At 42.6% G+C, this 24,766-nt stretch overlaps 1 protein-coding gene across 1 annotated transcript in view; it reads right to left on the bottom strand.

The window, feature by feature from the left end:
- Nucleotides 1-24,766, bottom strand: part of ADGRV1 (adhesion G protein-coupled receptor V1) — a 391,637-nt gene that overhangs the window by 289,399 nt on the left and 77,472 nt on the right. Inside the window, exons 25-33 of the mRNA XM_084833645.1 lie at nt 23,510-23,639; nt 21,664-21,741; nt 17,214-17,353; nt 14,862-15,471; nt 10,123-10,338; nt 7,785-8,000; nt 5,537-5,781; nt 3,009-3,190; nt 444-1,255 (exon numbers count right to left, since the gene is read on the bottom strand). Coding sequence (XP_084689771.1) covers nt 444-1,255; nt 3,009-3,190; nt 5,537-5,781; nt 7,785-8,000; nt 10,123-10,338; nt 14,862-15,471; nt 17,214-17,353; nt 21,664-21,741; nt 23,510-23,639 — 2,629 coding nt within the window. The remainder of the gene's footprint in view (nt 1-443; nt 1,256-3,008; nt 3,191-5,536; nt 5,782-7,784; nt 8,001-10,122; nt 10,339-14,861; nt 15,472-17,213; nt 17,354-21,663; nt 21,742-23,509; nt 23,640-24,766) is intronic.

The raw sequence follows: 24,766 nt of genomic DNA, 5'->3' as shown, positions 1-24,766 counted from the left end.
TATTTTGCATCACCTCACAGAAAATTATCAACCTTGATACCAGAAACAGCTCAGATACATCTCAAAATTATAAGCCAAACCATATTTTGCATGGCTCGGCACCAGTTCACAAGATCCATTCCACCCATGGATACCACCATGAGACAATTGAAAAGTTACCTCCTGTTGGGAAAAATACTAATGTGAATTCAGCTTGAGAATTGTACCCCCTCAGGTGGCAGAGAACATCTTTATCTGAAGAATCTGCACTTCTTGCACACTCATTAAATCTAAACTAAGATATGATTTAAGGATGATGAACTTCAGCTAAATAGGCATATCATGTGTGTCCCCACCTGCCACCCCAGTACTTCAGGTAGGCTTGAGCTACTATCATCCTGAAGGTTGCCACATGAGTATACAGAGTATTGTGTTGCTATTTGGTACCCTCCCAAATTCCTTACCTTCTGCAAAAATCAGGATCTCCCCATCATCTATGAAATCCAGATTTGGGGTAGCTGTGCCACCAACTATGCTCCACTCCACGGTCACCTGACCCAGACTACCTTCGGTTCTATGTATCATTAACTGCACAGTGTTCTGAGGCCATTCTTGAACTTCCACATAAAGACCATTCTCAGTTGTATTGGGACTGATGCTGTAGATCACAAACACCCCAAAGGCATCCCCATTCATCAGAATGATAACTGTGGAGGTGTTTGGTTGTCCTACCACTGGCTGATTTGCAATGCTGGCAGAGATGTTCATCAGCACAACTTTTAACAGAGATATGACAAATTTCTCATCCAGTTCTGGAAAGTCATCAGGAAGTATGGTAACTGTAAGATTTGCAGACTCTGCTCCTTCTTCCATTATCACCGACTGCCTTGTAACAGACTCATAGTCACTACTAGCAATTGCCCGTGTACTCAAAAGTGAGGCTACAGTGGTAAGGTTTTTCTTGTAGGTCCAGAATCCTGAGTTGCTGCTTGCTTGGCCACCCCAAGATGTCACCCAAAAACATGATGGAATTCCAGAGGCACTGGAAGAGGAAAAGGCTGAGCATGTCGACTCTTTCAGGCACAGAGTTGCACAAGTGTACAGTGAATCATTTGCTGAGGAAACATTGACGCGAGTCATCTGAGTTTGGTCTAGAATTCCTTGCACAGGTGCTTCATAGTAGGACAACACATCCGGGCTTTGCTCTGCCACGAGGGTTATAACATCCATTTCAGAAGTGCTGTAGAAAATCTGCAGCTGACCAAATGTTCCACCACTACAAATTGTGATAAGCAAGAGGGTTATGTTAATCAGGACAGTTTCTCTGATATAATTACAGTATTTATATTTCACAGAATCATAGAATAGTAGGGTTGAAAGGGGCCTATAAGACCATAGAGTCCAACCCCCTGCTCAATGCAGGAATCCAAGTCAAAGCATCCCTGAGAGGTGACTGTCGAGCTTCGTCTTGAATGCCTCCAGTGTGGAAGAGCCCACCACCTCCCTAGGTAGTTGGTTCCATTGTCATATTTCTCATTTGGGAAAGAATGTTTTGAAAAAACATATTACAACTTCTGAAATTATTCAACATTCCCATACATTTTAGACAGCTTAATTTTATTGTAATATCAACTCAGAACATTTTGGTACAAACCAGAAAGGCAAGAAGGAGCAGGTGGGGGAAGAAAGTGGGCCTTCTTTCAAATTTAGGGGGAAAGGGTGAAGATGAGGAAGGAGAAAGAATACCCATAGGATTATACCCAATATTAGTCCTACTTAACATGGACCTATTGAAATGAATGGGACTGAAGTTAGATTGACATTGAATACAACCCATAGAGCTTATCACGTTCACCCCCAATGTTCGACCCCTTTTCTGTACTGAACCCTCCTGGGGAGTAATCAGGTGCTGTGACAGGCAAACTTGTTCCTGATGCTTTCTCAGGCTGGAAGTCTCCCCTCTGTGACCTCCCGTATTCAAGAACTTCTCTAGTCTTTTCGTTTCTCATCTCCAGTCTCCCAAGCCACTCTTCTTCTCCTCTGCCATGCTTTCCCCGCCTACCTTGGATTTCTCTTGTCCCTCCGCAACCTCAGAATTCAGCCAAAGTTTGCTAGTATTCATGATCAGAAGGGAATCACAGTGCAGCTCCCTTACAATATGTGTGCACCTTGTTTATTTAAACTGCATACCATAGAGAAACCTATGGTATGGTGGTCTGCATAAATGTCATCATTTTGCATCGATACTGACATGTTTCAGTTCTGTGTTTTTATAAATGTTACCTATCCTGAGCCTTTGCGGTGAGGAATGGATTAAAAATCCTGAATAAACAAAGACAGAAACTAATGTAACCATTCATAAAACAGCATGCCATATTACTGCTTAAGAGAAGCTAGTGACCTTCAGTTCCCTCTCTTCCCAATGGGAGAAGATACAAAAGACAAAAGTTGAAATTCAGCTTTATGCAGCTGGGTGCCTAACACAACGGGAACAGACCTGCACATGTATATTTCAACTAAGGCTACAGTCCTATGCACACTGACTTGGAAGGAAGTCCCACTGAATTCAGTGGGACATACTTCTGAATAAACATACACAGGATAGACTGCACCTTTCCCATTTCCCTTACAAGGAAAATATATCACATGCCCAAGCAACTCCAAAATCTACCAAGAAAAGCAACTTTTTTGTTTTCTTCCTTGATTTTTTTTCTAAGTCTGTCACATCCTTTTCTGCAGTGTACAGTATCTTTTTTTGTTCTCCCAGTCTGACTTGGTTTCATTCTATCTGCTGGAGCTGCTCATGGAATGGTTTGGTTAGAAAATTAATCTCACCAATAATCTCTGCTTCAATCCCATCTTCCATTTCAAATTGAACATAGGTAAGAGCATTATGCCTGAGTCTTAAATCTACATTTTTCCAGGTGTTCCGGTGCTATGAAGCTGCACAATTATAAAAACTGTCCAACTAATTAGTTATAAACAGTTTCTTACAGGGAAACATAACAATATCGTAGCAGAAAACAGACCTTCTCTTCACTGTTACGTTTGCGACGGCACTTCTCTGCAGTGGCTCTTGAACTCGGTACAAGGCTTGGTGAAATGAAACTATGCCATATGGCTTATCATTGGCAAGGATTATAACATTTGCCACTCCATCTGGTCCAATAGTACCTCCACTGGAGGCCTGAGTTAATTCCACTCTGATAACCTAGAAAATATGTTAGATTGTCTGCAATACCATTTGATTGTGAAAAGAAATGACCACTGTGAGCCAGACTGTAAACAGCCACTGGAAAACATCCATTGCAAAAAGATGCTTATTTTAGATCATTGTGTTGCTCATCACAGATGTGGTATAAATGAAAGCAAGGGACTCAATTCAGCTTTTAATGTCCACAATGAGCAACACAGACATCAGCTTTTAATGTCCACAATGAGCAACACAGACATCAGCTTTTAATGTCCACCATGAGCAACACAGACATCAGCTTTTAATGTCTACAATGAGTAACGTACTTGAAATCCTAGTTGTTACTGGATTGCTTGTCTACCATCCCCTTATAGCTCAGTGAATCCAGATTAAGAAATCCCATGTTGAGTTTCCTGTATTCCTACCAGTATTAGAAGTGAGAAGCCGTCATCAGAGTTGTTAGATGATTACTGCTATTTGGTAATTGACCAGTAGATATATGGATTGCCTCTTACAAGTAGTTTTCCGAATAGCTTCCATACCAGATTTTGCTTTTGCAATTGCTACATCTTTTGGCAAGTCAACACAGGAAATTTGAGATGGATACAGAGGGGGCATAGCTCAGGGGTAGAGCACATGCTTTGCATGCAGAAAATGCTAGGTTCAACCCCTGGGATCTCCAGTTTAAAAAAACCACTCCCCCCTAAAAGACCAAGTGCACATTCTGGGAGTCCTCCTGGACTCTGCACCACTGGAGAAGCCCAGGTGGCTGTGGTGTCCAGGAGTGTGTTTTACCAGCTTAGACTGGTACACCAGCTCCATCCTATCTGGAGAGGATGGACTTGCCTCAGTTATCCATGCACTAGTGACATCCAGGCTGTAGTATTGTAATGCACTCTTCGTGGGCTGCCTTTGAAGCCAGTCAAGAAACTTCAGCTGGCACAGAACGTGGCCGCCTGGGTGGTGGTGGGAGCAAGGTGATCAGGTCATATAATGCCTATACTGCACCAGCTGCACTGGTTGCCAGTGTGTTTCCAAGCCCAATTTAAAGTGCTGGTTTTGACCTTAAAATCCTTAAAACAGTTCGGGACCAAATTACTTGAAGGACCACTTTCACCCATATCAGCCTGCCAGGACTTCAAGATCAGCATGAGAGACCTTTCTCATTTACCCACCTGTGAGGGCAGGTAGGTGGGGGACTACAGAAGAGAGGGCCTTTTCCACAGTGTCCCTATACCTCTGGAATAAGTTGCCATCAAGGGTCCACCAGGCTCCATCATTGCAGGCTTTTAGGAAGGCCCTGAAAACATACTACTTTACTCTGGCCTTCGCCTGATTATGTTTTATCAGACTGGGCTGTAGTTGCAATTGTGTGCTGTAGGTTTTGTCTTATGCTGATATTTGTTGCTTTTTATAATGTTTGCTGCCGTAGCTATTTTTTGCTGTTTTTATTGCCACATCAATTTTTATTAGGTGAGTTTTATACTGCCTTGGGAGAGCTCCCGTCCTGAAAGGCAGCCAAGGGATATGTTAAAAATAAATAAATAAATAAATAAATAAATAGTCTGACCTCGTATAAGGCAGTTCCTATGTATCTATGATATACATGCCCTCATACACAAAAAATGCACCAACACATCAATAGATATTCAGACAGATGTAAATAATTAGCCAGAATGTCAGGGACAGCATAATTCAGTGATTGAATTTGGCATTTCCTTAACAACAAGCACCACAAGCATCATCCTCATTTGACACGGCACACACTGCAGTATGGTAACGTCCCAGTAGCTACATGCTTTGCATCCTGCAGTTAGTGAATTTTTCATACAGCTCCCCTACCAAACATGCCCACAAAATTCCCATACCAAAGATGAATTACTCCTGAAATTCACAGTACCAACAGCTTAAAACCCAAGGGGTTGGATCCAGATTTGTATTCAGTAGAGTTCAGCTGGTGCTGGAGGAAGGAGATGGGAGCAGTGCTATTCGTCCGATTCCTTCTTCCCATGGCAGCTCTCTGAAAAGCTGCTCTGGTTGTATGGTGGAACCTCCAGAGCAGTGTGGGAGGTGGTCCTGGGGGCTGCAGGGGGAAATCAGCAAAAAACACTGCCCTGCCCCCTTCCTCCACAGGAAGCCTCCACTGGATCCTGGTTCCCCTCAGAAATGGAAGGAGCCCTTCCAGTTGCAGAGGGGCATGTCTGGATCTAGTCCAATGTAATCTTCAAGTTACTTTTATTATTTCCCAGCGTAATATTTTCACAAGTCCCACTTACGATCCATTAAAATCTGTATGAAACAACATTTACTAAGACAGAAATAATACATGTCTCTTTTCACATTCTCTCTGGCTGTTGAACTCACCTCTTCAATTTCTGGAATGTCATCAGCCACGATCTCCAATGTCAAATTCTTCATGGCTTCCCCAGGCCAAAACAGAATGTCGCCTGAGAAGACCCGCAAGTCACTGGTAGCCAGCTGCCCATTCACAGTGGCAATCCATTGAACAGTCACATTGCCAAGTATTCCGGCATTGCGAATAATTGGCAGATCTATCCTCACCATGCTGATCTCTGGCTCTTCAACAGTGACGTCAGTGATCTGGAAGACTAGTAGAAGGGAGAGTTTTATTCCTTCATTGGTGTAAAACTTATTGCAGGGTAGGGTTGTTAATAACAACAACAACAACAACATCAACAAGATATTTGTGATACAGAATGCTAATAAGCAGTAGATTTTAACAAGCCATACCGCAGGATGATACTGAATACATTTCCATAAAAGAGAAGCTATACCCTCTACTGTCCTCCCCAGAAACTCAGGAACAGAAGGGACAATGGGCCCACACTGAAGCACTGGAGATGCAGTGCCCACTTGGTAGCCTCAGCCTCCCCTTTCTCAGCCCTGTTGAAGAGGAGACAAGCAGTAGGGTGTGCTCTGGATCAGGACCTGCTGAGATCCAGGTAGAGGAGGTGCTACCAGGCCTGCTATAAAACTCAAACTCTCTGCATATTAGTTGCTGGTGCAAACCTCAGTGAGGAAGTAAGTCACATAGCCTTATTAACCAGAGAGCCAGTGTAGTGTAGTGGTGAGAGTGACAGACTGGGAACTGGGAGATCCAGGTTCTAGTCCCCACTTGGCCATGGAAGCTCACTGGGTGACTTTGGGCCAGTCACAGACCCTCAGCCCAACCTACCTCACAGGGTTGTTGTGAGGATAAAACGGAGAGGAGGATAATGTAAGCCACCTTGGGTTCCTTGCAAGAGGAAAAAAGGCGCGATATAAATGCAATAAATAAATAAATAAAAATTAACCTGACCCAGGATTCTGCTGGACAGTTCCCCTGCTAGTCTAGGATGCTGACTCAGTCCCTGCTCCAACTGTAGCTGACCTCTGTTCCACTCTGAGTTTATTTATTTTATTATTTATTGCTATCTTTTGATACTGCCTGTTTTTCCTCTTGCAAGGTGGCGTACATTATCTTTCTCCTCTACATTTTATCCTCACAACAGCAACCCTGTGAGGTAGGTTAGGCTGAGGGTCAGTGACTGGCCCAAAGTCACCCAGTGAGCTACATGGATGAGTGGGGACTAGAACCCGGATCTCCCAAGTCCCTGTCCAACACTCTTACCACTATGCCACACTGGCAAATATGGACAATGGGCTATGCCTTTTAATATCACCTTATTTATGTATTTATTACATTTATATCCAATCTTTTCTCCAAGGAGTTCAAGGTGCCTATACATGCTTTTTCCCCACCCACATTTCATCCTCACAACAATCCTGTGATTGTGATTAGGATGGGAGACACTGACTGCCACTGGTGGTCCTGCTGTTCCCCTCTCCCATTGCTTCCTTTTCCTGTGTCCTCTTTATGCCACTGCAGGCTGGTGGCTCCCATGCCAGTGGGGTGGTGAATCTGCTCTAGGTTGCAGTCAGAAGCACCTTAGAGAGCTCCTTTAGAGTTCTGGCTGGTTCTGACTGAAACCTGGAGCAGATTCACTGCCCCACTGACATCGGAGCCACCAGCTTCCACTCCTTTATGACACTGACTAGTCTACTCTGATGTCACAATGGGACTAGCTAACTTCGCTGAGTGCACAATGCATCAGTTTAAGCCTTAGGGACAAACTAGGTTTCCTTCCATCCATTGTGAATAGCAGGCTTGCAAGGAGTGGGACTGTGGTGGGGACAAAGGGTGAAAGCCTATTCCCCCAAGCCACAGTCCTAATCCAGCATGGGGGTGGGTGAGGGCTACACTGGCTATTTACTTTAAAAAAATAATATCCACACAAACGCAAACTAGGTACAAACATATAGTCTGGCCCTTAATATCTGAATTCCAAAGTCTTTTGAGAGCCATATGAAAGCCACTAATCTATGAAAGTATGCCAGGGGTATTCAGGTAAGGCTTTGTAGCTGCAGATTGACAAAGCAGTCTCTGAACGTTTTGCCAGAAACTGACACATAATGGTCACTGTTAATAAAATAAAATATTCTGAAAGAAAACAGCGCCTTGTGATTAAACTGCTCGCTATATCAGCAAGTGACTATGGTGACCGTTGTCGATCCAAGGATGAAAGGACAAGATTTTAAAGCTGCATCTTACCAAAACAACCAAATGGATCATCGGAGGCCTCAATGGTTACAACTGCTTGAGTAAGGCTTCCAAGCAATGCTCCCCCTGTTGTCTGATTGAACAGCTGAACGAGGAAGGACTCTTCAACCTCAGGGTTGATATCATTAATTATATAAATTGGCATAGCTTTACTGGTCTCCCCTTCGAGTAAGACAACATCCGATGAGGCTACACTGTAATCTTCGCCTGTGCAGACAAACATGACAAAGATTCTTAAGTAATACTTGAAACAATTTGCCTACTTGTTGTACTCCCTTGACCCATTATTCGAAAACTTGGTGATTTTGCATTCCCAAGAAATTTGAATGGAAATTTGGGTTTGATGAGAATGGGTTTGTGGGAACATTTGGAGAGGCTAGTGAGGAATATACTTGAAACAGTAGTGCCTATTATGCCCTATAAAAGGTATTCTGTAGTTATGTCTCTTAAGCAGGCCACATTTCATATTGCTGCAGCCCAGAGCTCCGCAAATGGTGGATAAGAGCTTCTTGAAAGTTAGGCCACATAGACTGCCACAAACAGGTGTTGGGAATAAGCAAAGGAGTGGGCATCTTGTGACCCTCCAGATGTTTCGGCCTATAACTCCCATCAGCCCTAGCCAGCACGGGGATAGTGGGAGCTGTAGGCCAAAACATCTGGAAGGCCACAAGTTGCCCAGCCCTGTTAAATGGAGGATCAGTACTGGTTGCCCTAAATTCATTTTTCAAACTGTCTAAATTCATAATGGCACGCTTCATGATCCCAAGAAAGCTGCTCTGTTTTAACATCAGAAAAATAAATTACAAAATACCTGAAAAGTGATTTTTGGTCAAATAATACAACCCAAGTACACTGAAACAAACAAACCAAGCCAATAATCTGCACCATGAAAAACCATACTATTCTGAATTCTGTAAATGCAGCATGCATTTTGGTTCAGTAGCCATTGCAACAATTTCTCTCCCACCCTCCTCACCCCCAATAAAAGCCCAAGGAGCAACACTACAGGACAGCACAGGCTGTTTGGGAGAAAAAACAATGGACATCAAATTCAAGCCAAAAATTATCTTCAGAGCTTTAGGCTCAGCATGAGCTCCAGTTAGTTATGGGGATGATCAAAAAGCCCTCATCTCTGGAAAACTGCCTCAGATAACTTTTGCTTCTGAAATTACACTAAGCATTGCCAACAGGTGTTCAAGCCTATCCGTGCAGCCTTATGGACTAAAAACGTGCTTTAAAAGAAAAAGACAGAGAGTGCGGTCATTTGGAAGGGGCTGGATTTTGCACCCAACATACCATTTGATACTTACACAGTAGCCCTACTTGGGTGTTTTATTATTCATGTGATTCCAGTTGCGTGATGGGGAGAGTGGGGCCGCACTCCCTAGCCCCAGTTGGATGGTCACATCCTCACTGGCCTCATCCACACATTGGGGCAGAAGGTCTGAACCAGGGCACCCTGCTTTACATGCTTAGAGCAGGCTCCCCACTTCAGACCTTCTGCTCCAACACATGACCCATCCGAGTGCCTCCTCCAAGGAAGGTTTGGAGAGAGGGGCTTTTCAGTGGTGGCTCCCTGATTGTGGAATGCTCCCCTCAAGTGAGGCTTGCCTGGCATCTTTTTGGTACCAGATTAAGATTGCCCTTTCTTCCCAGGCATATGATGGGCTCTTTAATGCATCCATTGAATTATTTATGGTTGATACTGATGTTGTAGTTGTTCCATGGGGTGGCAGTATTTTAGTGGATAAAAGTGTATACCTGTTTTAAATTTTGTATGTTTAAATTTTGTTGTAAGTCACCTTGAGTGTTTTTTGAGAAAGGCATCTAAGGTTGCAAACCTATGCATATTTAGACAGAAAAAAGTCCTACAGCTCCCAGCATTCCCCAGCCAGCTGACTGGGGAATGCTGGGAGCTGTAGGACTTTTTTCTGTCTAAATATGCATAGGATTGCACCCAAAGAAATCTAAGAAATAGTCATTATAATGGACAGGCTGGCAAGGATGTGATGGTGGGGATGGGAACAGTGAGTACAGCCATGCCCTCCCTCTCCCGCAATTTGCATTTCATGAGTAATGAGAGCAAAAATAGGGCTAGTGTGATCACATAATAACTATATATATATATATATATATATATATACACACACACACACACACACACACACACAGTATATATATACAGACCTCAGCATAGGTAAGGGTTTTATGCTGTACTGTGGCTTACCCATATAAAACTTTGCATCACTATTCTTGTCAGTTCTTGGAACTAAATCTATAGTTTTGCCATTTTTGTAATCTTGTGATAATTTAATCCCCCCTCCCTTACCAGCAGTTGCAGTTATTGGCACCGCTTTGAATTTCACTGAAACATCTCCAAAAATCCCCCCAGTTCTTGTGACATTGATGATTGGTCCGACAAAATGTTCAGCCACTCGCACAGCTGAGGCCGAGAGCTGTAGCGTTCCAAAAGCATCATCACTGGCAGTGATAATAATGTGAGCAATTGTATCACCTTTAGGCCCAAGGCGAGGAGAATCTGCAACTGAAATACAAAAGAACTTAGTAACCAGGTGGACATCCCTGCTTTATAACTAGATTAACGTGTATGGCAGGGGTGTAGCAGTTCAAACCCAGGGCCAAATCCAGCCTGCCCAAATTCTCAATCCAGCCCTCTGTGGTTGCCCAGATGGCCATGCCCCCTTCCCCTGGCTCCACCCCCTTTCCCCAAACCACGGATTGCTCGGGAGTTTCCTAGCTTTTGTGCAGTTTTTTCTCCATTCTAAAAGGCTGAAATGCATCTCCTAAGGCATAAGTGCTGGCAGGAAGTCCTTTATGCTAAAATATGCTGGTCTTTTTGGTTTTAACACTGCATCTTTTGCCTTTGCTCCTCCCCACCACCACTAGAATGTACCCTCACCTCCACCCCAAGACTTTCTCCAAAATGAAATTTAGCCCTTGGGCTGCAAGACGTTCAATATCCGTGCTGTATAGTATTAAGAAGGTTTGGGCAGTATTTTACCTAAGGGCAGCAAATATAACGCAGCTGCCAACAAAATTCAGCTAAATTAAATTTATTGCAATTTTTATATGCAGTTGTAAAAACAATACGTGTTGACCACATGCAAAAGAATACATTCAATTTCTGAATTGTCTTGTTAAATAACTGTACACTATGAAAGGTTATAGTGAAAGAAGAAGCCGGATCTCAATTCTATTTATCAGCTCCCATCAAAGCTTCGAATAAGCATAAGTTAAAGCAGAGCCAAAGCTTGAGTTGTATTAGCCATGACAGCTAAATGGAACCTCCATGTTCAGAGGCAGTGCACCTCTAAATGCCAGATGCTGGGGAGAAGAAACTGGGGAAGGCTGTTGCAAACATGTCCTGCTTGTGGGCTTCACAGGAACATTTGGTTTTAGAAACAAGATGCTTGATGGGCAGAGCAATCCTAATGCCCCTGGATGGTAGTTCGAGAGGAGTTAGGATGGGGTGGAGGTCCCCGGGTTGGCAGAGGATTGCTCCAACAGCAGCGGGGCCACCTTCTGCCCTACAAATCTGGCAACAGCAGTGTCCCCGCTGGCAGTTGGTAGCAGGACTGTGTTCTGAAATCACACATTCTGGGAGGCAGGGAAGGATCCAAAGGCCCTGTGTTAGCCAAGGAGGCCCAAGACTGAGCCTCCCCTCTTCGCCAGCTTGGAGTTGGCATATCTAATCCCCCCTACCCACCCAAATTGGAAGATGAAAAAGACAGAACAGTGTGTCAGAAAACTTGGTCACCACTCCACACGCACAAACATCTTTGCCCTGGCTAAAGTACACCTGCTGGGGCTTGGAAGCGATGGACAATCCACCACTTCACACACACACCCAATATTGTAGGTGGGCTTTTCCACCAGGGCAGTTGCCATATCCAGGTTTTTGGGAACGCTTGGGCAAGACACCTTCAATGGGCTCCCTCCCTCAGTGAGGCCCCCCCAGTGAGACACCCTCAACGGGCACCCTCCTTCTTTTCTCACGGCCATTGTCATCCGCTGCTCTTGTTCTTCATCCTTGTCCTCATCACGGCTCCCACCTGCTTGCTTGACCAGTGAGCAGGGGCATCTCCTGCTCTTCCTTCTCACCACCCCGCTGTCTCAGCCAGAGCAAGGGGCAGTGGACAAGCAAGTTGAAATGGTGAAGAAGAGGAGCAAATCCAGGCTGCTCTTGTCAGGGATGTGGGCCCACAGCAGGCACCCAACCATGCTTACCCTTGACACCAGCCCTGCATCAGGGCTTCTTACAGTATTTCTTCAGAGCTTCACAGAAACAGATTTAACTCTCAATTGCAGTCTTATTACTGTCATTCTTATGATGAAATACACATGGCAGTTCAGGTTGCCCACAGAGCTTCATATATGAAACCACTCTGCAATCAGACAACAACCTGGGGAACCCTGAAGTGCAAAACAGTATAGAGTTTTCCAAATGAAGCTGAATAATTAACATCCATACTTCCAGGCACATTGACAGACGCATATCCCTAGATTATATATTGAAATCTATATGGAAAGCAAATCACACAAAAGGTCATGAGATAATAAAGTTATGCAGAGTTCCAGAATGCAAGGTAATCTAATCCAGCGTTTGACAAAGCTAGACAAAACCTTTGCCATCCATTACATTTTCAGACAAAGATTAATCCCTATGTTGGGCAGGGGGAATGTGACTTTTTGCCATACATTAAGGGCATTGACTATTTTCTATTGTGGATCCAGAGATGTCAACAGGATTTTCTGCCCCCAGCACAATGTATACGGATCTGCTCTCTGTCCCACCCTCAGAAGATGACAAAAATTTGCATAAAATGTGCATATGCTAATTTGTGTGTGTGTGTGTATACAAACATTGAATAAGTAATATTTAACTATAACTATTAACTATAACTATCTATTAACTAAAATTTAAATACAGTACATCTCACCATAATGAGGAAGACAGGTCGCCTCTTACCTCCATTTGGACCTCTTTGCTTTGATAAAACCTTTTTCTATATAGGAGCTATTGACCCACAGAAAATATCAGTCTGGGGCCACACACAAATAACAAGCAGACAGCCAGTCAACTGGTAAAGCTTTCTCCATAATTGCATCTCCATATAAGAAAACACTTAACCTCTTGAATTTCTGCCTGCCACACAGCTGTTAAAGACAAAAGAGCCCTTCTCTTCCCTATTGTGAACCCTAAAGTATGTAAATAATTCATGTTTCATGAATTTTAAAGCAGTTGTGTTGCTGTAGGTCTTTCATCAACTGATCTTAGGCTACCAATGCTACATTTAGTGTAAGACCAGCTGTGGTATTTCAGATGTGTGTGGTGGAAGAGTGGGAAAAAGGGATTTAAGATACAGCAATCATAGAATCAATCATAGAATAGTAGGGTTGGAAGGGGCCTATAAGGCCATTGAGTCCAACCCTCTACAAAAAAGTTGTAGGACTTTTTTCTGTCTACTGTGCCCTTAGGCCGATGTGCATGTGCCCTGGCTACTCATAAGCCTCCAAACCTGTAGGCTTACGAGTATCCAGTGCAGACCAGGAGACACTTTGCACCTCCTGATCTGCATTTTAGCTAGATGGGCAATTTTGTCCGTCTAGCAGAGGCTTTAGGGAGGGGGAGGAAACAAGGCTGGGGTGGCGATAGGATTTATCGTATGGCTGCCGCCTTGTCTCCTCCTGCCCCTGGGAATGCCTCCTTTTCCCCATCTCCATGCTCTATTTTGTGAGCACAGAGAGGTAGCTGGCACGGTTCTCTCTGTGCCGGCTATGACGGGACAGGGGAAGGGGCAGGGAGCATGGTTTCCTGTCTCCGAGTTTGGAGCCCTGTCTACAAGCTCAGAGCCAGGAAATCAACTAATACTATGTGCCCCTAGACGCTGTTTAGGGGACATAGCATTGCTCCCTTAATTGCTTAAAAACAATCAGTGTATTCTAAGAGCATTTGTTCTGCTTATTTATGCATCCTAATATCTATAGAAATGTTATCAGCCAGGTCAAACGATCACCCCTTTCGTTTTCTAAACAAAACAGATCTGAGTCTTTGACATGTGACATGAATAAACCCATTTAGGGTACAATCTTATGCATGTTTAGACAGAAAAATGTCCTACAATTCCCAGCATGCCCCTTCTTTTTTCTGTCTAAACATGTACAGGATTGTGCCCTTAATTGTTTATACTAGGTGCAGTAATGACCCACCTACAAGAGTCCACCTATTTTTTCCCAATGGGTGGGAAAGCAATTAATCATGTCCTTCTCTCATGTTGTTGCAACAATCAAAATTGGGATCACACTGTGTGAGTTAAAGGTGACTGAGGAAGACAGAGCTGATGGTGAGAACAGAGGAGGATTTTCTTTCTTTTTCAGAGGAACAGTGGGGGCAATTGATGTAGGAGAATGAATTTTAGGAGTGTCTGGGTTAGAAATGAATTTGGAGGGCAATGTACATGGAATTCTTTCAGAAGGGGGAAGAGACCTGGACCTGTCATATGCTTCTGGGAGCTCACAAACAGGACATGAAAGTGATGGTCTTGCCATGTTGTTTGTCCCTAGCATCTGATGCTTTCTGGCACACTGCCTCTGAATATGGAGGTTCAATTTAAGTATCATGGACAGTAGTCCATGAATAGCTCTATCCTCCATGAATGTCTCCAACCCCTGCTTTAAAGTAATTTACACACCCTTCTTGGAGGCACCAGCCAGCCTCCCTTGTTTTGAAGTGGTGCTGAACCATAACCATATAGTGCTACACTAGACTTATAAACTGTCTTCTGTTCTTAGAAAGCGCTACACATAAATTGATCCTCTGACATTAATCAGAAGCAGATTCTGCAATTGCGTTTGCCATGGGCAGAAGAAAAAAGCAGCCCCCACAAACAAAGCAGTCATGTGTACCATCACTTAGTATAATTCTGTACAAGGAGGTATAGTTTGAAAAAAGAATATATAATTTGGTTTAGTGAGTTAGATGTCAGCATTCTTTTCCATGTTATTGCAGCAAATCTCGCAAGTCTGAAAATATAGAGTTAGTCTTACTTGGTTGATACTGGACTCCTTCTATCAAAGTAACACCAAGCAGCTCCACAAACACAGATTCTGATTTCTCTGGTTCACTGTCATCCAGAATCGGAAGGTCTATAGTAGCCTCACTTTCATTGGCTGTAAAGATTACAAATCCTGAAATGGGAAGATAGTCTTGTTGCCACGTTGCCCTGGCAACATTTGATGGAAGATAGGGTGACTCATCCTCATCACCCATGGTTCTAAATGTAACCATGACTACTCCCAAGAGACCTTTTAACCGTACTATCGTAAGGGTGATGTTCTTAGTTTCTTCCTCAACTTTGATTGGCCTGTTTTTCTCAGAGAAAATTAAAACCCCATAGGGGTCATCATTTGCAAGAACTGTCAGTGTAGCATTTGTGTGAACTCCAAGACGTCCACAGGAAACATTGATGAGCCAAACTGAAAACATCTTGTCTAGTTCTGGAGTTTCATCAGGCAAGATCTGCACCATTAAGTTTGCTTTTCTTTGCTCTATATTAAAAGTTATGTTGCCAGAGGTTGCAACCAGATCCTCAGTATCATCAGGCACTACGAACCAATGCAAAGTCACCTGTGACAAGGTGCCGTGCTTTCTGACAACCTGAAGAGCAAAACAGTAAGTTATTATTGTTGCATCATGAAGGACAAAGAACCTCAACCATGGAGCTGTCTGACCAAAATGTCCCCGTGCCACCTTATAAACAGCACTGAGGAATAGTACCATGAACCAGAACATGTTGGTTTATTAGGCCAGCACAGGGAATTTGGAACAGGATTGTCAGGCACTCAGGATTATCAAACACAACTGCCCTGCTCACACAAGGGCATCTTTTTTCTTTAGGTGGAGGCTGCTGCTTTTCTTTCTGAGTTAGGGTCGTCTGTTGTCCTATGGGATGTGCCCTGGCTACTCGTAAGCCTCCAAACCCATAGGCTTATGAGTACCCAGTGAAGACTAGGAGACAGCTCCTGCTCTGCATTTTAGCTAGATGGGCAATTTTGTCCATTTGCCTGAAGTTAAACTTGCCAATTTTAAAACGAGTAGTAACTTCCCCAATGCCAGCTGAGCAGTGGTGTGAAAAATCTCACATTCTGCATATGGACCAAGATCTTGTTCAGAATGAGCAAAGAACAACCACCACAGGCACAAAGACAAAGTGCTAACTGCTCTTGGATATGCTCATCTTCACCTCTTGCATTGACATAATCGGTCAAATAAGCTAGAGGATCTAGCACACTGCCTCTCCTTCCCCTTATTCTGACCTCTCAATCCTATGCAATGGCATAAATATTTACATCATGCAAAGGGAGTCACCATAGAATCATAGAATAGTAGGGTTGGAAGGGGCCTCTGTGACTCTTTTTGGTAACTAGTTAGTTCCTGCATTAAATAAGCTATAAGGGTAAAAATATATTCAAAACTGAGCTCTTGTTTTGCTCTTACAGGTCCTGCCTCTCTTTCATCTGTGCTTACTTTCACCCCAAAAGCTTAATCTGCTACAACAGACTGCAGTTTACACTGCTTATACAGCCTGGAACTCTTCCTCTACCTTCTGTATCTAAGTTGTTCACATATGTTACAGGCCCCCATATTATACTGTCATGCTTAGAAACTGCAGCCATCCCATGTACAGCATCCAGATGGACATCCCAATTTATATTTTGCTACCTCAATCTGTAGTTATGGCCACTAATTTGGATGGCTTAAAAAGGGGGTTAGATAAATACCTAGAGAAGGCTATCAGTGGCTACAAGTTCTGATGGCTACATGCTACCTCCAATACCAGAGGCAGTAAGCTTATGTAAACCAGTTGCTGGGGAACATGGGCAGGAGGGTGCTCTTGCACTTGTGTCCTGCTTGTGGGTTCCCGGTCGACAGCTGGTTGGCCACTGTGTGAACAGAATGCTGGACTAGATGGACCCTTGGTCTGATCCAGCATGGCTCTTCTTAAGTTCTTATATAATCCTTTTCTCCACACAATCAAAATCCCAGGCCACGCAAATGTGAGCACAGATCAATTAGAAATGAGATGATTGTCTGGAGGCCCATGTAGCTTGTAAACATAGTAAACAAGCATATCAGACACATCAGAGTGCAGTAACAGTAAGTGAATGCAATTTTGCTCCAATCTTCCCCTACCACTCTTGTCCCTATCTGCCCCCAGGAACAGGGGGCCCTGCCTACTACAGAGAGTGATCACGATAACATCCATTTTCTCAAAAAGGACATCCTATTTTTGCAAAACTATGCAGACATACAGCATCGCTGTCACAACTGTATTATGTAAACTCTAGAAGATGTATGGTCAGATACGATGCCATATCTGTAAACTCAAACTTGTTGACCTCAAGTGTGACTGTTCCAGCTCCATCCTCAGGTTCCGTTCCATTGATAGCAAAGGATCCAGCACTGAACTCAAAGACACCATGAGCATCATCAGAGGCTTCAATAGTTACTATGATGTGAGATGCTATTCCCAGGCTGGCTGTTGGTACCAAGAAAAAAAAATGACTTACTGTGTATGTGAAGCAGCACAAATGAAAATTTGAAATAGACAACTCGTAAAAGCATCTATATTTTCATTATGTGGAATGCCCAGTAGGAATTCTGTACTAATGTAATTATGAATGGCAATAACATAATTTGTTCACATCTTTCTTCCCTACAGTACCAACTTTAGTATTTGATTTAATTAGGGCAGGTGTTATATTTTCCAATTTTATTATAAACAATGTGGTTTATATGAACAGGTTTAGCCTGGAATCCTATGCACGCTTAGAGCTGGATCCACAGAAAAGCCCATGGAAGGGGAGGAGGAGTGGAAGGTGACTTTCCCACCCCCTCCTCTTTCCCATCCAGCCCCCTGAAAAGTCTCTCCCAAGGGTTGGGGAGCCCTGTTGAATGGGGTAGGCTATGGCATGGGAGGTTGGGGGAGAAGGGGGATTCCCCAAATTTGGATGGAGGCACCTTCTGTCACTGGAGCTCCCACTCATGGTGGATTCCTCCAGCTGGTTTTCAGGGATCCCCCCTTCCCCCTCAACCCCCTCCCCCAGCATGGCACAGTCCACCCCATTCAGCAGGGTCCCCTGATCCTTGGGAGAGACTTCAAAAGGGGCTGGGAGAGTGGGAAAGTCACATTCTGCTGGGTTTTGTCCAACCCTTTCTTGACAGTGGGTCCCATAGAACTCAGTTGGGCTTACATATGTCAATAAACATTGACAAGTTTGTGCTTTTAGACTTATAAGTACCTGTCTACATGCATATAATATAAGCCGAGTGTACAAAAATGACACATTTTATATGCATGTTCCTAAAGAACGTCTTCCAGTTTCTTGGGAAATTATGAAAAAAAAATTCTGGAAATAGAAGAACTCAAGTATAATGGGCTCCTCAAGGCAATTAAGTGGTTCCCTTCCAATTAACTAGTGAAACAGGATATACTATGGAGGAAGGAATAATTTTATATCTAGGTCAATCTATTTCAGCTCCAGGACTTCTAACCATTTGCTTTTAACAGATACAACTTTGAAAATGTCTTGGAAGATGAGCACCAACTATCCTAAGGGAAATGTTTGGATTTCATTACTATTTTGTCCTCATTTCCAAATAAGGACAATCGGTTTGTACTTCAAGACCGCAAAGGAACTTGACCAGGGTTTCCTCTGGTTTCTTTAGAGACACAGTTCACCATCTTTCAGGGCTTACACATGCTCTCACACCCCACCTCTCTAATGGGGTGGGCAAGACTGTTCCATAACAATGGCCTCAGCGTCACCCAGCATTGGCCATCTCCTTCCATGTGCTAGATAACTCGCAATTTTACTTGTCACTAAATTAAGTCCTAAGTATTACAGGAGTCTGCTAGGATGCAGTTGCAAAAATGTGCTAGAATTCATAACTCCCATTTGTGAGTCCAGTTACTATTGTGCAGAAGAGACAAAACATTATACATTTAGCCAACTGTATGTTCACCCTGCTGTTGGCCATACTGTTATTTAACAACACTATGATTTTATTGGCTTAAGGGAGATGTTTTTAAAGACTTATACCATAAAACAGAATTCAAAGTATGAAACATTCACTGAAATGGCACCATCAATAAAGGAAGTGTCAGTTCTAAGAAAGAACACAGAAGTGGACAGACCATTGTATGTCTGAGAATTTAAATGATCAAATGATGAGTGAAAAGGTTTGGGAAAGTACCACACACAAACTATCAAGACAAAAGAGGCAAGGTAAAATATCATTGGAGAGAAGACAGCAGCAGGGAAAGGGAACAGGGTCTCAGGCTAAGGGTGTTTCCAGATGAAGCTTTTATTGTGCAATCAGCCTGTCTTATTCACAGAATTTTATGGGGAGTCTAGACAACGTCATCTTCAATTTGTAACCCTTTCATGGTTTCCCACCACTTCTTTTATCTTTTTTTCTATCCACAAAAAAATCCTTCAAGGAAGGAAAGATTGAATAGCTGCACAAAGCCTCTTGATTGGCAGAGCTAGAAGGATCCTTACTGTTATTACGGTTAAAATAAGAGAGACTGGAAACCAAACAAAAAGCCTAGAAGGAAATATGTTCCTGAGAGGAACTGGCAATAGTGTCCTGAACATGAATTTCATGGGAAAATCTTCACCAAAGATAGTTGGAAAAGACAGGACAAGCTCCCTTATTCTACTGTTGCCTCCTGACATAACTGGGAAAGCACGAATGTTAAAACAGTAAGACAACATGATCAAATCATTGTGGAATGTGTGCAAATAGTTTTAGTAGAATACTTTAAAAATAAACCAGTCTGCAGTTCTCAAATTGGAAGTAAAGTAAAACAAAAACAAAAAAAGCTAACTTTTGTAACACAGTAGTAGATCATGAAAAATGCCAGGTTGGATGAATCACAGCTTGGAATTAAGATTGCCAGGAGAATTATCAACAACCTCAGATACGCAGACAATACCACCCTAATGGCAGAAAGCGAAGAGGATCTAAAGAGCCTCTTGTTGAGGGTGAAAGAGGAGAGTGCAAAAGCTGGTTTGAAACTCAACATTAAAAAACTAAGATCATGGCATCTGGCCCCATTACTTCCTGGCATATAGAAGGGGAAGAAATGGGAGCAGTGACAGATTTTATTTTCTTGGGCTCCAAGATCACCGCAGACGGTGACTGTAGCCATGAAATTAAAAGACGCTTGCTCCTTGGGAGGAAAGTTATGGCAAACCTAGACAGCATAGTAAGAAGCAGAGACATCACCTTGCCAACAAAGGTCCGTCTAATCAAAGCTATGGTTTTCCCAGTAGTAACGTATGGCTGTGAGAGCTGGACTAGAAGGAAGGCTGAGTGCCGAAGAATTGATGCTTTCGAACTGTGGTGATGGAGAAGACTCTTATGAGTCCCCTGGACTGCAAGGAAGTCAAATCAGTCCATCCTAAAGGAAATCAACCCTGAGTGCTCATTGGAAGGACAGATACTGAAGCTGAAGCTCAAATATTTTGGCCACCTAATGCGAAGAGAAAAGTCACTGGAAAAGTCACTGATGCTGGGAAAGATTGAAGGCAAAAGGAGAAGGGGACGGCAGAGGATGAGATGGCTAGATAACATCACCGATGCAAAGAATATGAACTTGGGCATACTCCGGGGGAGAGCGGAGGACAGGAAGGCCTGGCGTGCTATGGTCCATGGGGTCACGAAGAGTCGGACACGACTTAACAACTGAACAACAACAGATTTTCAGCTGCTATAGGAAATGACTATTATTAATTTAAAAGACAATTTTACTTTGAAATGTGACTGTTATTCAAAACTAGTTCAAGAATAATTTATAAAAGGTCAAATGCAGGCCAATCTGCAAACTGACGCATATTTTGGAAACTCCATTGAACACAGTGGGACAAATTCCAAATAAACATGCATAGAATTATAAGACTATTGCGTGGTAGAAAACAATTAAATGAAAAAATTATTATTTAAAAGCTAATCACCTGTGAGATGAATCAGAAGCTGCTATCTGATATACACTTACCTGGGTGTAAGCACTATTGAAAAGAATGAGACTTGTTTCTTTTGTTACTAATGTGTTTTTATTTGATGTGTTTTTTTACTGTACGGGTTTTAATGTTTTAATTATAAAACTGTCATTTTATTTGCATTTTATTGTTGCCTTTTTTTAGTGGAAAAGCATTTAGGAAATAGGCATTTTAGTTAGCCTATTTTTAGTGGGAAGGTAAGATATAAAACATATACATACATATATACATTCCGAGTAGACATTACAGGATTTCACTGTGAATTCATATAGATACTGTAATCAGTGGTATAGTGCTAAATTCTGAAGTGCATGTGCTTATCATGACAGCCCTCATAGCCACATCCCCAAAGAAAGTCATAAATGGAGGCTGCTGGGTTGATCCATACCAACAAAACCAGTTCTAGCAGTTTTATCTCTGCCAGAAGCAGGTGGAGCTAATGGGTCTTAATTGCCCATTCAAGATAAGGCACCTCGATATACTTTGCATTTGTTGCTGGTGAAATTAGTCTGCCCAGCTACTGTGAGAATTGCAGCTAAGTTCAAGGGGGACAGGGATCTATGAGCTGGTGGAGGATGATGTCCGCATCCCTGCTAATTAAAATGCGCTGGTGCTACATCACTGCAAGACTCGTCTCCACTACACCACCGACTGTTATTTCTAGGTAACACAGTACTAGCTAATGGAAAGCACAATGGCAAGGTATGCCAGTTATGACAAAACATTTGGGATAATTAAATATGCAATTAAGACAGTGGAGGGAACACAATAAGAAGCTTACCGTGTCGATGGACAGCAGGAAGGAAGAAGTCCAAATCCCCATCACCACTACCACTGCCATCGTTAAAGAGTTCAGCAACTTCAGGAAGACACACAGAGACACACAATACACATATACACATATATAATGCAGGTGACAGAAAGCACTTTAAAACACTTCTGGACCAAAAGCAAACAAAGAAGATTGTAACAGATGCCTGTTATATTAATGTATGTGTCTGCATTGTCCAATGTGACCCACGTAAGATAGGGTTAATAGAGTGTTAGGGAGTGAAAGGTGGGAGGGGCTTATGTGTGGGGGTGGATTCTGAGGTTATAAAAGGAAGGAACTGACAGTTAACAGTCAGATAGGGCCTTAGGGATTGAGGAAGCTACATCTAGATCTAGTGAACGGGGGTTTTGGAATCCGGTTTTGAAGGGATAGAGTAGGTAGGTTAGGACCAAGCACAGATGGATTAATAATAATATAGAACTCTTCTTGTGTTAAATACATTTTTATTTATTTTTAATACAAGATCGCACATGTTGGTTTGTCATATTGCACTACCATTAGCAAAACATATTTCCTTGTTACTTCTCCTGTATTGGGTAAAGGGAACCAATTAGTCATATTGAGTGTCTCTTTGACCCAGAGAATAAAGGGACTGAAGCTCTAAGTGTCAGTTAGGACAACTGACCAAAGTGGAGGCAGACATCCTGAGGGGGGTTTCTTCTCAGTTTCATCAGGTAGAAGCTGGAGAAGGTAGAACCCAGGGCAGGAGCGTCACAAAGATATTCCTGACAAACATCAAAAATGCCTTTGAAAGCTTACAGCATATTGATAAAAGCCAGGGATACAGGAGACACGTGCTGTTGTTTTATGCTATCCAACTGTGGCTGCTGAAGTGTGCCATCATTAGGTATCAGCGACAGATACACGATGTTTTACAAGTGGAAGAGCAAAGAAGTTTGAAGACAGAACCCCTAAATGAAAAAGATTGCTGCAAACTTAATAGATTAATATGTGTGCTGCAAATGCTAATAAAACGAACATAGCAGGGGGGCAATTTAATTGATTGGCTTGCATTTAAAAGTTTGCTTTTCTGCGTCTTCATTTTAAAAAAGCATACACGTAAGGTTGTCATGTTTTGTGTTCCTGAATCATTTTAGGTGATGAATGGTAGGTGTGTACAAAATGGTACCAGCAGAAAGGAATTCTCACGGAGCAGCAATCTGAGAATTCCTGGGAAAGAAGTTCATAATGTTCCTCATTCCTATGTGAACAAAATAACAGAGCTATGCAGAACCTCACAGCGACTTATCAAGGACAACTTCACTTCTGAAATGATGTTAAAATGAACATGGCAGCTGGAGTGAATTTGACTTCGTATTATATAATTTGATAATTTCCACCTCTTAAAAATATTTAATTAAAATGAACCATTAAGATACTTATTAGCACTGTGTATGCGTGTGTGTGTGTGTGTGTGTGTGTGTGTGATTAGCAGGGATGCTGGCACACACACACTCAAGCAAAACAGTAATATGAAAGGGTAGAATGTGTATGCAGGGTATGAATCAGGCAATAGCAAATGTAGCAAAAGGCTATTTTTTTGAATGATCTTATCCTACCTGACAACATTTAACTATACCTACTTTATTTAGAACATGTCTGAGTTCAGAAATAATGAAGACAGCCAAGGAACATCTTCAATAGAAAATTAGAGAGCTAATGCTCTCTTTCAGAGTAAAAATGCAATTCCAGCTTTGGAAGATCAAGTTTCCCATAATGGTTAGGTATAATAACATTACAAGGCCTCAAATGAGACCACATTCTTGTAGAGAAAAGAAGATCTATGAACCTTTACCTCCTCCATCTGGATTCTGCAACTCCACTTTAAAAGCCTTTTCCAGCTCAGGGATGGAATTATCTGTAATGTTAACGATAATGTACTTGTATCTTTCTCCTGGCAGAAATTCCAAGGTGCCTGTAATACCCTGTAGTAAAAAGGCTATTTATACTTTTGTTCAAAACTTGCCATTGTATCAGCATAAGCAAGAGAAATAATCAGAACTAAACCATACATTGTGGACCAAGAAATTATTTACAAGTCTGTCCTGCCTTTGTCAGGGCAGACATGATGGTCCTATCAGGGTACATTTGAGAGAAGATGATCAGGAGGCTTACTGGAATCCGTAGTACTGGTGGGTTCTGACAGCCCCCATTCCATTCCTGTTGAACCACAATGGTGACTGAATTATACCTGCATGATTTGCTGACTGTTCCAAGTGAGGACAGGTGTCCTCCCTCACAATATCGCATAGGCACAAAAGAGCATCTGAAACTTGAATAAAGGCCTTGGATGCTCAGGTGCAGCCTTTCCCAACCTACTGTCTTTCCTGATGTGTTGAACTGTTACTCCCAGCATCCCCCAGCCAGCCTTCTGCTGCTGGAAGGATGCTGGGAGTTTACTCCAACAAGTCAGGAGGGTAAAAGGTTGAGGGAGGCTACTCTGGATGCATGCACAATACAGTCAATCAACCTGCTCCATGGGTATGACATTTCATAGTATCCATGACAGAGCAAGTGTGAGTGAACTGTGCTTGTATGAATCATTCATGGGGGTGTAGGCAATTTTAAGACAATGGCCATATCAGGCATATCAAAGAGGCATAGCTAAAATGGCTGTCTGAACCAAAGTTTGCTTTTGACTGGCAGGAAGCTTGACCTGGGGAAAAGAGAACATTACTAGAAACATTCTTGCTCAATAAGGGTCATGCCCTGGGGCCGGTCAAAACACACAAAGGACAAGTTGGGAAATGTCTATAGAACTCTAGAAGTAAAAACAAAACATCATCCAATATGAATAAATATGAAGAGGCAGGATTAAAAGAGTGCAGTAGCCAGTTGGCATACAGTAAGCAATCACATCCGATATCATATTAAAGTGTAAAAGCATAAAAGGAAAGGAAAGATATTGGATGGGGGTTGCTCCCGGCAGGGAGTAATCTGTGCTGTAAGAAAACTGTATTGGTAATGTATGCACTGTGCTTTGTCTTGTTTTCTTTTCCTGTTGTAACCTTTGTCAACAAATACCAAAGTATCAATTTCTTTCTATAGTTGT

This window comes from Heloderma suspectum, chromosome 2, assembly GCF_057233095.1.
Source record: "Heloderma suspectum isolate Gila_16-S chromosome 2, 16-S_ref, whole genome shotgun sequence".
In the NCBI taxonomy this organism is placed as follows: domain Eukaryota; kingdom Metazoa; phylum Chordata; class Lepidosauria; order Squamata; family Helodermatidae; genus Heloderma; species Heloderma suspectum.
Note: the sequence above shows the minus strand (reverse complement) of the source record. Positions and strands in the feature narration are given on the sequence as shown.